At 46.5% G+C, this 13,523-nt stretch overlaps 1 protein-coding gene across 4 annotated transcripts in view; it reads right to left on the bottom strand.

Moving 5' to 3' along the window:
* The window catches only part of CEP57 (centrosomal protein 57), a 466,839-nt gene that overhangs the window by 261,354 nt on the left and 191,962 nt on the right, over positions 1-13,523 (bottom strand). For all 4 annotated transcript variants that reach the window (XM_085621423.1, XM_085621421.1, XM_085621419.1 and 1 more), the window contains one exon: positions 8,128-8,244. In XM_085621423.1, coding sequence (XP_085477549.1) covers positions 8,128-8,244 — 117 coding nt within the window. The remainder of the gene's footprint in view (positions 1-8,127; positions 8,245-13,523) is intronic.

The following is a 13,523-nucleotide window of genomic DNA, read 5'->3' as shown; positions in this document are numbered from 1 at the left end:
GGGATAAATCCTCCATCTACCCCTTACACCCGAATGCACCTCACAGGGAAATTGGGTTCGGAGATGTCACACTAGCATGGACGGGGGATGCCCCACGATACTTGGGGGTCAGACTCTACCACACGCCGCAGGACCTCTTAGAGGGCAACCACTACCGAGTTCTCCGAGGACTAAAAGGCCAAATCAACTTCTGGCGAACTTTGCCCCTAACCCCAATAGGAATGGTAGCACTATCAAAAATGATCATGGTACCCCGGCTCCTGTACTATTTCGCCAACGTCCCGGTCATTCCACCAGGTTCCTTTTTTCAGGCGCTAAACTTATTACTAATTTCTTTAATATGGGGAAAGGGCCGGCGTAGAGTTGTCCTATCAACTCTACAACTGCCACGAGATAAGGGAGGGCTAGACGCCCCGTATTTCGAAGCGTATTTTCTTGCAGCTCAGCTGCAGTGGCTGTCGCGCTGGACAGCGCACCGTAACATCTGGGAAACAGACACCCAAATGGGACAAGTGGCAATCCCGTAGTTAAGCCGGATGCTTCTCCCAGGGACCAAGCCCAATCCTGCGTATTCCCTGTTGGTCAAAGTAGCCAGATCCTGCATTCTACGCATTCACCGCCTGTCCAGGACCACATCCATGTATTCCCCACTGCTGCCACTGGAAGGCCTCCCCAAGGGACAAGGACACTATACTTTGGGAGAACTATAAATCTGGACAGAGCATGCGCTCACAGAGATCGAAGCCCTGTTCACTGACGGTCAGGTGACATTGTTCGCAGCATTGACCTAAGAGAGCGGGCTCCCGGTAGGACAATTCCTGCTACACCGACAGCTGGTGGCTGACTGCAGAAGGCCGTGGGACCTCAAAGAGGGAAATCCAAGACACACCCAGTACTACACACACACTCCTACACATGGGGGCGGGGAGGCATCATATCACGTGGATCTATAAATCCATTATGCAACTCACACGCACACCACTGACACGACTGCACCTCCGCTGGGAGGAGGAATTTCGACCGAGCCCTCCATGACAAAGAGTGGCTCACAGCCCTAGAACACCACAAAAAAGTGTCCCGCAACCAAAGATACAAAAACGTCCAGTTTAACGTCCTACACTGCGCGTACCTCACGCCGGCTCAGCTTAAGTGCTTCTTTCCGGCATCTCAGTTCGACTGCCCCTGCTGCCATACTCCTGACGCCCGCTTTCTCCACATGTTCTGTACATGCCCCACACTACGAGATTTCTGGGCCACAGTGCACAATACAATACAAGGGGTCACAGACCTGACAGAACTTCAGACATGGGAAGCATGTGCTCTCTGCATCTTCAGACGACATAAATGAAAAAAGGTAGAGACCAAACTTGCAACACTAGCCATACTCCTTGCTAAACGCAGCATAGCTATGCACTGGCGATCACCGAGGCCCCCCCCCCCACCCCCCCCCGATAGCCGCATGGTGGGGGGCGGTCAGGAAATGGGGAGCGGCAGAAGATATAATCAGGCAGGAAGAAGCACGCGGTATATGGCGGAACCCCATATCAATGGAATGGGCGATGATCCTCCACAACTTTACACAAACACAGGCTACGCACCGGGAGACCCCGCAGGCCACCCAAGAGGAACCAGGACCCACCACACATTGACACACACGGACCCCCACGCACTGGCCCCCCCCCTCTGACCACCCACAGTAGATCACTCCACCAACAGTGACAGGATCCACTGCCCGTAGATAACGAACCATAGCAGAGCGACGCCCCCCTTGAATTCCTCATCCCTCAACTCCCCCCCCCACATGCTCCCGAGTTACATTCCCAGTTTGGTTATGAATATGGATTGCCCCTCCACATTACCACTTATAGACAAGCAAGGTCTAAACTGCCTTGAGGGACTGGGTGTCACAGTAGCCCTATCGACCTCGCATACAAACATGGTTCCAATATACCATACATAAGCAGAGCGGCACCCCCCCTGCCGCAGCGGACACGCAATCATTACCTGTTGAAATGTTAATGCTACATGTAAGTGATTGAAAAATGTACCTGATTGCTGTACACCATGTATGATGACTTAAAAATGCAATAAAAAGATTTTTGAAAATAAAATAAGTGACATAGAATTCCGTAGGAAAGCCATCCGTTCCCGGAGTTTTGAGCCTTGCCAAGCCCTTGATAGCTACCCTGACCTCGCACTCCGAGATGGCTGCCCCCAGCTGGTTTGAGTCGTCTTCAGTTATAGTGGAAAGGGGAATTCCTCCTATCTCCACCTCCCCTCGGGGTCCTGAGCTTGTATACAGACATTTATAGTAATCAAGAAACCTACTGTTGATGTCTGCCTGTATGTGCAGGAGGCGGCCCACTGGGTCATCTAGCTCCAATATGGCGTTCCCTCTACGGGAAGGGTTGAACAGTCATGCCAGTAGCTTGCCCGCTCTATCCCCTTCCGCATGTGTGCACTCCATATACTTTTTGTAGTCGAAGCATCTTAATCGCTCCTCCTGTGCCGCCACTTCTTCTTTCGCCTCCAGTAGGTCCTGGCGGAGCTCCGGGTGCCGCACCTCTAGTTCCCTAGGCGCACTGTCAGCTTTTTCTATGTCCCCAAACAATGTTGTTCTCACACCAATGGACGTGCCTCTCCCCCTAGGCACTGCCTCAAAAGCCCTAGGCACTGCCTCAAAAGCCTCCCACTCTAGCAGTCTAGAGTGCGTGGATCGGGCGTCATCTATAAAGTAAGAGGTGATATGATCCCTGATTTCCTGTTGAAATACTTGATCTTCTAGTGCCTCTGGTCTTAGGCACCATGTTGGAATAGGCCGATTTAGGGATCCCATCTGCAAACTCACAAGGAGGGGATTGTGGTCAGATATAGTGCAATTTAAATATTCCACCCCTCGCATCGCGGTGTGTATGTCTGGGGTGCAAAGGACCGTATCAAGCCTTACATGAAGCTCATGTGCGTGTGAAAGGTGGGAATATTCTTTATCTAATGGGTGCATGCATCGCCAAGTATCAACCAGTCCATATCGAGCCTGCCAATCCCGAAAGCCCCTGGCCAGTCTATGTACAGGGGAGTCATGTAAAGGAGGGTGAGAGCGGTCCAAGTTCGGATCTGCCACACAATTGAAGTCTCCTCCTATAATGACTGAGCCGACCATATAATCTGGTAGTATCCCATTTATTTTTTCAAGGAAGGTCACTTGGTCTGTATTCGGTACATAGAGATTTGTCAATGTTACGTCTTGCCTGTCTAGTCTCTCTGTGACTATGAGATACCTGCCCTCTGGATCAACTTTGTGTCCGGTGTGCTGAAAGGGGACCCCCGCCCGTATCCAAATCAGGACTCCTCGTGCAAACGCTGAGAACGAGGTGTAGCATGCCTGGCCTCTCCATCTCTGGCGCAACGCTGCTCCTTCGGAAGCCAGTGTGTGTGTTTCCTGTAGCATGGCAACGTGTTTTCTCCGTCTGTTACGGTAGGAGAAGGTTTTATGGCACCTGTGCATAGAGTGCATGCCTCTTATGTTCCAGGATAGCAAATTATACGTTACTCTATCCCCCATCTGTAGTTATTCGTCTCGTTCTCCTCCTGGCCCCAGGGCCTAGGTCCCCCAACAGTCGGTGTCGATTCGTCTGCCCTGTGTAACTGTTCACTAGCCCCATTTCTAATGGTCTCCAGTGCCCCCAGCAGAAAACTCAAACATCCTCATCATCCCCTCCCCAGGACAAGTGAGATTCTCTCCCCCAGTGACGGGTCTGGTGCCTTACTGGGAAGGAGCCACGCTCCCCCGCCTCCCCCGGGACCCCCCCACCCAAGTGCCTGTAGATGGAAGTCCGCAGAGCATGCTTGGGGGTCCTTACCGGCCATCAGTCTCCCAGTCAGCAGGCCAGGTCACCCCTCGTGAATGTCAGATCTGTCGGAGTATACGTCATATGATGTTGTCTGCTGTTCGAGGTTGACATGCAGGAGTTCTTGACTGGATTCCCCCACTGTGGTCGTCTCCGGATGTGGAGGCACCGCCCCTACGTCCTTGGGCGCTGATGTATGCAATTGCCAGTACTGCACTGTCTCTCTCCCTCTGCGCTTCCTCCGCCGTGGGCAGGCTCGTGGGTTTCCCTCCATTACCTCCAGGAGGGGCCCTGCTTCTGTCTAGCCCCTCTCGCCTCAGGTCTCCTCTGTCCTGTTGGCCGTGCTGGTCGATCCACTCTCACACCTCCTGCGGCATGGTGAAGAACTTGGTCCCACCCGCTATTGAAAACCAGAGCTTGGCCGGGAACACCATTGAGTATTGAATGTTCAGTTGCCTCAGCTTTCGTTTAGCTGCTACATATGACACCCTGTCTCTGGATCTCCCGAGAGAAGTCCGGGAATATCCTGACCGTGCTATTCGCCACGGTTAGCTGGCCTTTCAGCCGGGCCTGCCTCAGTACATGATCCCTGTCTTGGTAGAATAGTAAGCGTGCCACCACCGGTCTTGGCGGGCGTCCCGGCGGAGGTGCTCCGGTGGGAACTCTGTGCGCTCGTTCCAGTGCAAAATATTGGGACTGACCCTCCTTGGCGACTTCAGTGGGGAGCCAGTGTTCTAAGTAGTCCAGCATTTTGTTCCTTTCCACTTTCTCCGGTAGGCCTACTATGCGTATGTTGTTACCCCGTGCTTACTCCGTATTTTCAGCATCCTCGGCCCTGGTTGCCAGCACCTGTATCCTTTTCTCCATGCCGGAAAGCCTCTGGTTGGGTGTGGTCACCTGCGGTGTCAGTTCCCTCCGTTGTGGAAACTCGGTCCGCTAGTTTCCGCTGGTCCACTCGCAGGAGGCCCAGGTCTTCTCTGAGGGTATCAATTTTGGTTTCCACCGCAGTTCTTGATGACTCTATGTCCCGGAGAATGTCTACCAGCGAGGGGTCCTCCGGCGCCTCCTTCTCAGAGTTCAGATCCGTCACCCTTGTCGATGGGCCCCCTGACTCTTCTCCCTGCAGCACTTGCTGGTATTGTTCACGCCGTTTGGTGGGTTTCCCCATTGTGGTTGCCTCTTTTCAGTGGGTGCCTCCCTGCATAGTTCCTTTATGTTTCCCCTGGTTGCGCTCTGCAGGTTATGATTCGGTTTCTGGAACCCCTGTATCCAGGGGGGCCTGCGCGGTCAAGTTAAGGAATGTGCTCTTCGTTGCTTATATTTTTAGCTCGCTGGGCATCTTACTTGTTCCAGCCCCTATGTGCTCTGCGCGGGGAGCCCCTGCTTGGTTTTAGGTGTGAGTTTTGCTCAGGACTAAATCCTTGGGCCCACTTTCGCCGCCTCGGTCGCTCTTGTAGTGTGGGGCTAGGTCCCTGGCATGTTTCTCGCGGGCCCTCCCCGCTCTGGTGTGTGCGCCGTCCACTCCGCAGTTCCTCGCTTCTCGTACCAGTGCTCCCCACCCTGGTTCGGCCTGTCCCCCCTCCTCTGCTCATCACCAGCCTGTGGCCCCTGGCCAAATCCACGCCTCTTGCCAGTTATTGCTGCTTCTGCATGGGAGTGGGTGGTTAGGGGCCGCCGTGAGCCACCGTCCCGCCTCTAGTAGCGTGTCTCTCTATTCTGGCCGTACACGTGTGGGGCCAAGCAGTGGGAGTCACTGGGGCCCTCCTAAGGTCTCAGCATTCCTCCATGGTCTGAGGCAGGGGCTAGAAACAGGGGCATCCAAGAGTTTGGATTCTTTCTCCGGCAGTGGTGAATTTACTGTTTGGGAGGTAGCTCTTTTCCTTACACTGGATACCCCTAAAGAGTCTGGGGTTAATTGACCTCTAATAGAAATGGGGTCTGATGGTGGTGCTTTGTACTTTTTGTCAATGAGTGGAATAATTATCCTTGCTTTGACAAGCTGTTTAAAAATTTCATCGAAGTGTAACGCCTTTGAGCAATGGTAAATATTGTGTCCCTTTTTGTGCAGTAGACAGTCTCAAAAAGGTCTTTATATAGAGGTACCTGATGAAATGTGGCTGCTCTCGCTATTAAATCCTGATAAGCAGATGCATTATCTGGTGGTGATGGATGACTGGGATATAAATCGGGATTAGTGTTAGCGTGAGGGTTAATATTATAATCATCCCAGGGATCCCCCGGTTGTGTATCATCTGGGATATCCTGAGCGTCCCCTACTGTTGACTGACGAGATAAGTTAACTGATTCAGACGACTGTGGTGAGTGAGATGGTGGAGTAGGTGGTGGATGTGGTGTTTGTGGTCCAGGTGAAGTAGGAATGTGAATATGAAATGGACTAGTTACAGCATCCTTTCTCTTCTTCTTTAGGGGTTGAACAGGAATTGCTTCTTAGGAGTAAGTTGTTTTGGTTACGGTACCATAATTCCTTGCTGAATTTGGAGTGTTTTTTGATTCGGATTGAAATTTTGATTACATTTCAAGAAGATTTGCTCCGGAGGAGATTTTGGATCGAAAACTAAGCGTTTTGGTGGTGGAAGCTTTGTCTACGATAGATGAACATTCCATTCCGAAATAAGTCTTTTTTTGCGGTGCAGAGACCGAAGACCGGGGTGTTGTGGTCATGGATGTAATGGATGTAGAGGCCCCTACTTTATACTGAACTTTCAGTGCCGAGCCGGATGGAGAGGCTTTAGTCATCTTTTCAGTGTGCGCCGTGGCTTGTGTGCAGTGGCGGTCCGTGAGCAGTTTTTTCTGTGGGAAATGATGATTTGGGCTTCGGAGCAGGGGTAGAAGCACTCACAGTACAGTGCTTCTGGGCTGGCTGAAGAGTGACCGAGTCCTCTTCTGATTGAGACTGTGATTCAGAATCATGGATGGAAAGTGACTCCTCCTGTGCTGGTTAAGCTTCTTCGTCCTCCTCTTGGCGACCGAAGATGTTAGGGACATCGTCCATTTGTTTGCGCTGCATGTCGAATCTTCTAGCACGTCGATCCCTAAGAGTCTTTTTGAACCGAAACGACTTGCAGGCCTCACAGCAGTCTTCTCGATGTTCGGGTGAGATGCATAAGTTACAAACGAGATGTTGGTCAGTGTGAGGATATTTGGAGTGGCACTTTGGACAGAAATGGAACGGAGTGTGTTCCATTAGCAGGTCATTCTCTGAGAGCGCTTGAAATGGAGAAGTGTTGCCCGGCAGGGCGCTGCCTTCGGGCAGAGGGAAAGAGATGAAACACGCTACATAGATTCTAAGTACTGGAGGTAATAAGATACCGATCGAGACAATACTGTCGAGAGATATAACAGACCGAAGGGAGCCCGAAGGAGACTAACCGGAGCGTGAAATTCCACAGCCGAACCAGTTGGCGGAAAAAAACAATCTGAAGATGGCATAGATGACCATGCACAGTATTACCAAGAGGAGAAGTCACACAGCCTCATGACTCGGAGAAAACGTCTTGTAACAAAAGCAACTTGTTATCATATGAGCCCAACACTAGATGCTGGACTTCTGCAAAGCATGTGCATTTACAGCACACAGGCCTCGAACATTCCTGTTCTCTCCTTATTGTTCTAGGAGAATAATTAGAATTCTGTTCAATAGCCAATGTCTTGGCTATTGAGTGTGTGAAACAAATAAGATGTTCACGTACAGTTTTGTGTTGTTGGTGCATTGGTGACTTTTGATGCTGTTGTCAGTGAGTAGATACAAGCACCCCATATAGACATTGGAAGTAAGTGGAACAAGATGGAACCCTGTGAACTCCGCAGGTGAAAGGGATCTATTGTGACAATACTCAACACTGAAACTTGTACTCTGTGATAAATTGAAGAAATATGAACTGTGTTAAATGATTTGTACATTATTATTCAACTATAATGTATTTCTTTCTCTTTTGTTTTTAGTGATTTTATATTAGTTTTGTATTAGCTTAGCATACAGCAAATATTTTATAAAACGGACATGACATTGAAAGGGTAATGGAGATGTCAGCCCCAAGCAACTCGGATAGAATTGCAGGGTAAAAATTAATTCAGGCAAAACAATTTTTGCTTGCATTAGTTTGCCATTTGTACATAAAGACACACGACGGGATGACTGAAATGTAGTAATAAGGCCATAGAACATAGATTAAACCTATTTGTCTGGATAAAGTTGCTGACTGCCAATCACTGTGAGATATCAAGATTTTAAGTGAGTTAACAAGATACAATCACTTACCTCAGCTACAGCTTGCATTGTGGTCAGGTTTGTGTATTCATGTTCAAGCACATCCAATTTTTCAAGTTTTGACTGGAGATTATGTTTTTCTAAATGTCTATCTCCTTCAACTGAGAGCTGGCAACAAATACACAGAAATTAAACAAAAGAAAGACAAAACATACCTTCCTTGGTACTTTAAGGCACATTCTTTGCATCACCCAGTAAATACATATGTAATCTACTCCGCAGTTAACCTGAACATTAATGAGTTTTCATTAACCCTGTCGCATTTTTGCTGCTTTTCCTTGACAGAAATAGGATTGTTTTTATTTCAGAACGTTTTATAAGTTTAACTAAACACAACAATGTAAGACCATAAGAAAAGAAAGGAAGAAAGCCAAACATTAAGTTAACATTACAAAATGGCATATGAAAACATGGTCATATGCACTACAAGGAGGAAGACTTGGGCAATATACAGTAGTAACAATCAAGCAGAGCACAATCTGTAAAGAGAACATTAGCAAACGTTAAGTTCTAATGGCCGAGGACTAAATAGAAGTGAAACAAAGTATGAAATTAAATACGTTGTTATTGTGCTGCTAAATTCCAAGGAGGTGTGATTAGATAGAGAGGAAATGAAGACTACCACAAGGTGGTTCAGTTATGAGTTGTGGAGTATTTTGAGGTTTTTAGTCGTTTCATTTTTGCAAGGCACATTCCCAATATAGGATGTTTGGAAGATAGTAAAATGGATTTTTGAAGTATTATGATTTCTGTAATTCTGATAAAGGTCCACCATTCTCACCATGTGTGGATTTATGTTATTTGGGTTCTTCCAGTTGTATAGCATTGTTTTGAATGTAAATATCAGATCAACTGGAAAGCAGAATCGTTCGGGTGGAGAAGAGCTTGGTGTTTTACCCACCACTGTGAAGAAAATGTTTTTTAGGGAAGGCCCAGATATAGGTATCAGAATAAACTCAATAAAGAACAGTTAAAGAATATGTGAGAGATGTCTTATGTCTTTGTTACAGTTCCAGCACCTATTCCGTTCAATCAAATTGGAGCTGGTACAGGCAGGTTGGTGTCCAGAATTCCCTACATAAGACCACCAATTCCGTTTGAGCCAAGCAGGGAATCATCCTGTTTTTGAACAGCATTATCTAGATCTGGGGACAGTCTGTATTCCCAGATTGGTTAGTATGCACTCTGGCTTCCCATTCAGTTTGAGTGTTGTCTAGTAATGTTGTGGCCTACAGGCAGAGCGTAGCATATATTTTTGTAACTATATGATTTACTCCAAGACGTTTTGAGATTAAGGTGGGAAGGGAAGGATCTGCATCAATATCTTTTTGTTTAGAGATGGCGATATTTAATTTAAAAAAGGTGTCGAATTTGGAGTTGTTCAAATTGAAAATATTTTAAAGTTTGTTAAATGCAGACGGCCACTTTTAGATTTCAGGTGTTTAATCCAGTGGATTCCTTTTGATATCCATTTTTCCCATATTAAGGAAGTCCTGTATTCTAAAAGTTTTCTTTAGCCATACTGATGCAAGGTTGGAATTTTTCATTCTAATCTTTAGTTTTCAATCAGTTCTCAATTGGGAATACTCTGTGTCCTTAATTAGGTTTGAGAGAGCCAGTTTAAGTTTATGAATGGTGAGATAGGGCATTCAATAGAGATTCTCTAAAAGGTTCTAAATTTCCAGCCAGAGTGGTTGGTAAAACGTATCTGACGAGAATTAAAGGGCTTCCTGGTTGAAAGGGAAAGCTGTTAGGCAAGAGTCGAAGTCTACTAGGTTAACACTACTTTCATTTTTTGCAGGAAGTAGCATTTTTAGAGAGATGCATTCTTTCTTCTTCTATTAAAAACAGTTTAAAAGCACATGCTGAAGAAGTCTTTAGAAAACGGTCATTAACATGATACTGACATGCTAACTACTGATGTTGCCATCATTTTTATCATTTCAATTCTTCCTATCAGCAATGAAATTTCGATGGGGGCGGGGGGCGGTATCTTTTCAGTAAAATTAGATACATTTTTAAGGTATTTTCTTCATTGTGCCTTTGTATTCTTAGGCATCACTTTCAAATTATATACCTAACTATTTTAATACACAAATCTGAAGGTAGCACTCCAACTCATCGTTCTTTTGCTCACTGTGCCAACTCAGTTTGGACCCAGCCACACGGGGACATTTATGCTTTCCCAAAAGGTTTTGTAAAATCCAGCAATAAAACCCTCCATGCCTGGTGCTTTGCCAGTTCGTAAACTTTTAAATACTTAAAATACTTCCTCAGTCTTAATTGGGGCATTAAGATTATTCCTCTTTAAATAATTGAGCAAGGGAAGGTTAAGATTTGCTAGGCATTTTTTGCAATGTACTGCAATTTTTTATATTTTCTGAATATATTTCAGTATAGAATGTTTTAACATTTTGGCTATCTCTCGTGTCTTTGGGTTTACTGCTCCTGCTTTGTCTGATTATGGAAATATTGGACTTGGTCTATTTCAATTTTAAACAGGATTTTAGTAATTTCCTGGCTTTGTTAGCGTTTGAATACTCTTAGGGATTTTTGTTTCGTCATTCAGTTCCAGCCCTAGAAATTGGAATATTGTTGATTCCGCTAATAATATTTAGAATCTGTGGCATATTTCCATTTCTTTTATTTATTTCTCTCTCTCTAGTCAAGTGACAAAATGGTAATCTACCGGTTTCTCTTCATCGAAGCTACTAAGAAACATCTACCTGCATCTCCCACACCACTTGTACTCTTCAACTGTCCAGGTATCGATCTATAGTAAAGCCCTATTTTTGTTGAGCCTAGAGGTAGCGCACATGCGCTGCTCTGCGAGGCTGTTGTACTCTCTCTGGGAAGTTTGAAGACGCCCACCTCTTTTACTTGGCTGCTTGGTCCGCCTTCATAAATTTTATAGCTTTAGTTGGGGAATAGAGTACTGTTGTCCTGCCTTGTGGCTGTTTTGTTTCGCCCTGGCGACCGCCCGTGCTACCTGGATCCTTTCGTTATGGGCCATATCTTCTGGAAAGTGCACTACTTTTTCTTTTGTGTTGGCTTGTTTAATGCTTTCCTGTCGCGTTTCACTTTGCTCCTGCCCCCTCCCGTTGTCGTATTCCTTTGTTTTATCAAGTAGACCTTAATCAAGGTCTACTGTTTAGGGATATGCGTTTGGTGACTGTGCAGCAATGGAAGCAATGCTGGCAACATTTTTATAACTAGGTCTAGATCTTTTTGCCAGTCCTGTCGTACTTTCATTAGCTGTGATTTCTTGGCTTCCTGGGCGTACCTGTACATTCAGGTCACTAACATTTTGTGGGTGTTCGCTTGTATTAGTGAGAATTGGCAAACTCTACCTGTTCTGGCAACTCATCTCAGTTGGTCTGACCAAGCATGCCTAGTTCTTAGATTTTGAAATTGGTCTAGAGGTGATGGAGCTATCCCCTCTTTTAACTTGTCTTCCCACTTGCGTACCACTCCATTGTGAAAGAAGTCACCCAACTTCATTATACCCAATGTTCATAATGTCCGAACTACTTCTCTTTCTCTTCGTGCCGGGAACCAGGTGCACCACTCCATTGGGGTTAATGGCGAGTAGAGCAGCAAGCCTGCCTGTTTCTTAAGAAAAAACTTTCATGCGTGGGTTGTAGAGTTTAAGGATTCTAAGACACCATAGCGCCTTTTGGAGGTATTTTAGAACACCTGTGGTAAAATGTCTGGGTCAGCAGCGTCTCTTTCTATGCACATATGTGGCAAACCTTTCGGACCATGTATACAGAGATATATATGAGAGGCTTGAGCTACCCTATTGTACAGTTCAAGGTCTGGAGTGTTTAGGCCTCCAATGGAATAGGGTAACGTTAGTTTTTCCCCAAAAGAACCCTCAGCTGCTTGCCAGCCCATGCCAGCCTAATCATTAGGGATCACAATACAGTTAATATAGGACGTGAGAGTGTCATTGGTATATTTTGAAATAGGAATCTGGGCAGGAGAAGCACTTCAAATATGGAATGCAAGACTCTGCAGAATGTCACTGCTGCCCAGCAAGTAGCTGGATTCATACATGTTGCATGGTCCTGCCCTGGAATCCTGAGATATTGGGGGAAGATATTTCAGAAACTAACTGAGATCACTGGGCATACCCTTGAACCTAATCCGCTGCTCGCTCAGCTAGGTTATGATATGGAAATGGATACAAGTATAAGGAAACTGGTAGTGATGGGGTTGTTACTGGCTAAACGTAGAGTGGTGATGCGATGGGAGAAAGGTCAGGTGCCAGCAACAGATGACTGGGTCACAGACATGCTTTATTGTAATGCACAATCGAATACATATATGGACTATTTCCCCCTGAGAATCGACCTAAAAGCTTCTGGGGTCTATAACAGCATTACCTAGTGGGTAAGGAAACAGGGAAACCGGAAGGTGAAAAAGTGGGCGATTGATAAACAGCACTACTTGTTGAGAATCACCGGGGGGGCCTGTTATATAGTTACTGGTGACGTCTGCATGCGGGGATCTTCTATGAACAACTGGGGAAGCTACTGATATTGGATGTAGCCTACTCGTTTTTTTTTTTACCATCTAACCCATGAGTGCCATGATATCATTGTATGCAATGTACTAGACATAGTTGATACAGAATTGAGTATTTTCAGTCAAATGATTTTATTACAACACTGTATGTTGTGTTATTGTTAAAATCAATAAAAAAAAAGAAAAAGTAAGTCCTCTAGGCCTGCAAGACGCTGAGCCAACAGGTCCAGCGCTATCATCTAGTCTCCTGGGTTCAGATGGAACCTGAGCCAGCACAAGTATCTTGAACTTGCCCTTCCTCGATAGGGCAAACGACTCCGCCCATTTTCAGCACAAGAAAATAACTGGAGTACCATCTGAGGCGGGGACTATCGATCCTTTCACCAAAAGAGCCTGAAATTCCAGCAGTAATCAGGCTACATGGCCCTCTGAAAGCCGCTCCCTATGTAGGTATAAGAGGTGGTGATCAGAAAGGAATGGCAGTGTGCAGTCCCCTTGAACTATCTGCAGGACCCACTTGGATGTTATGGCTTACCATCCAGGGAGACATGTACTGCTAAGGGAAAACTAAAGTTGGTTGGAGGCTATTGCTGGAGGGGTAGGGGACTGGGAGGCCCGCTGTCTCTGCAGGCCATGACGCTGCCTGTTGGATTACAGACCACAAACGACTGGGATGCTTATTGGGGTGGTTGGGCCTTGGCATTGCCTGTAAGAAAAACCCACCTGGCAATACCTTAAAAGGGGCAAAACAATTGGGGATATAGCCTTGCAGGTGTGAAAAGACAGAGGGAGAGCACCGTGGCTCTACTTTCGTTAAAGCATTCTATGGAGCAGTTGGCCAAATAGGCGAGACCAAC

The sequence above is a fragment of the Triturus cristatus genome, chromosome 8 (genome assembly GCF_964204655.1).
Source record: "Triturus cristatus chromosome 8, aTriCri1.1, whole genome shotgun sequence".
Taxonomy (NCBI): Eukaryota; Metazoa; Chordata; class Amphibia; order Caudata; family Salamandridae; genus Triturus; species Triturus cristatus.
The sequence above is the reverse complement of the archived record's forward strand: the minus strand, read 5'-3'. Positions and strand labels throughout refer to the sequence as shown.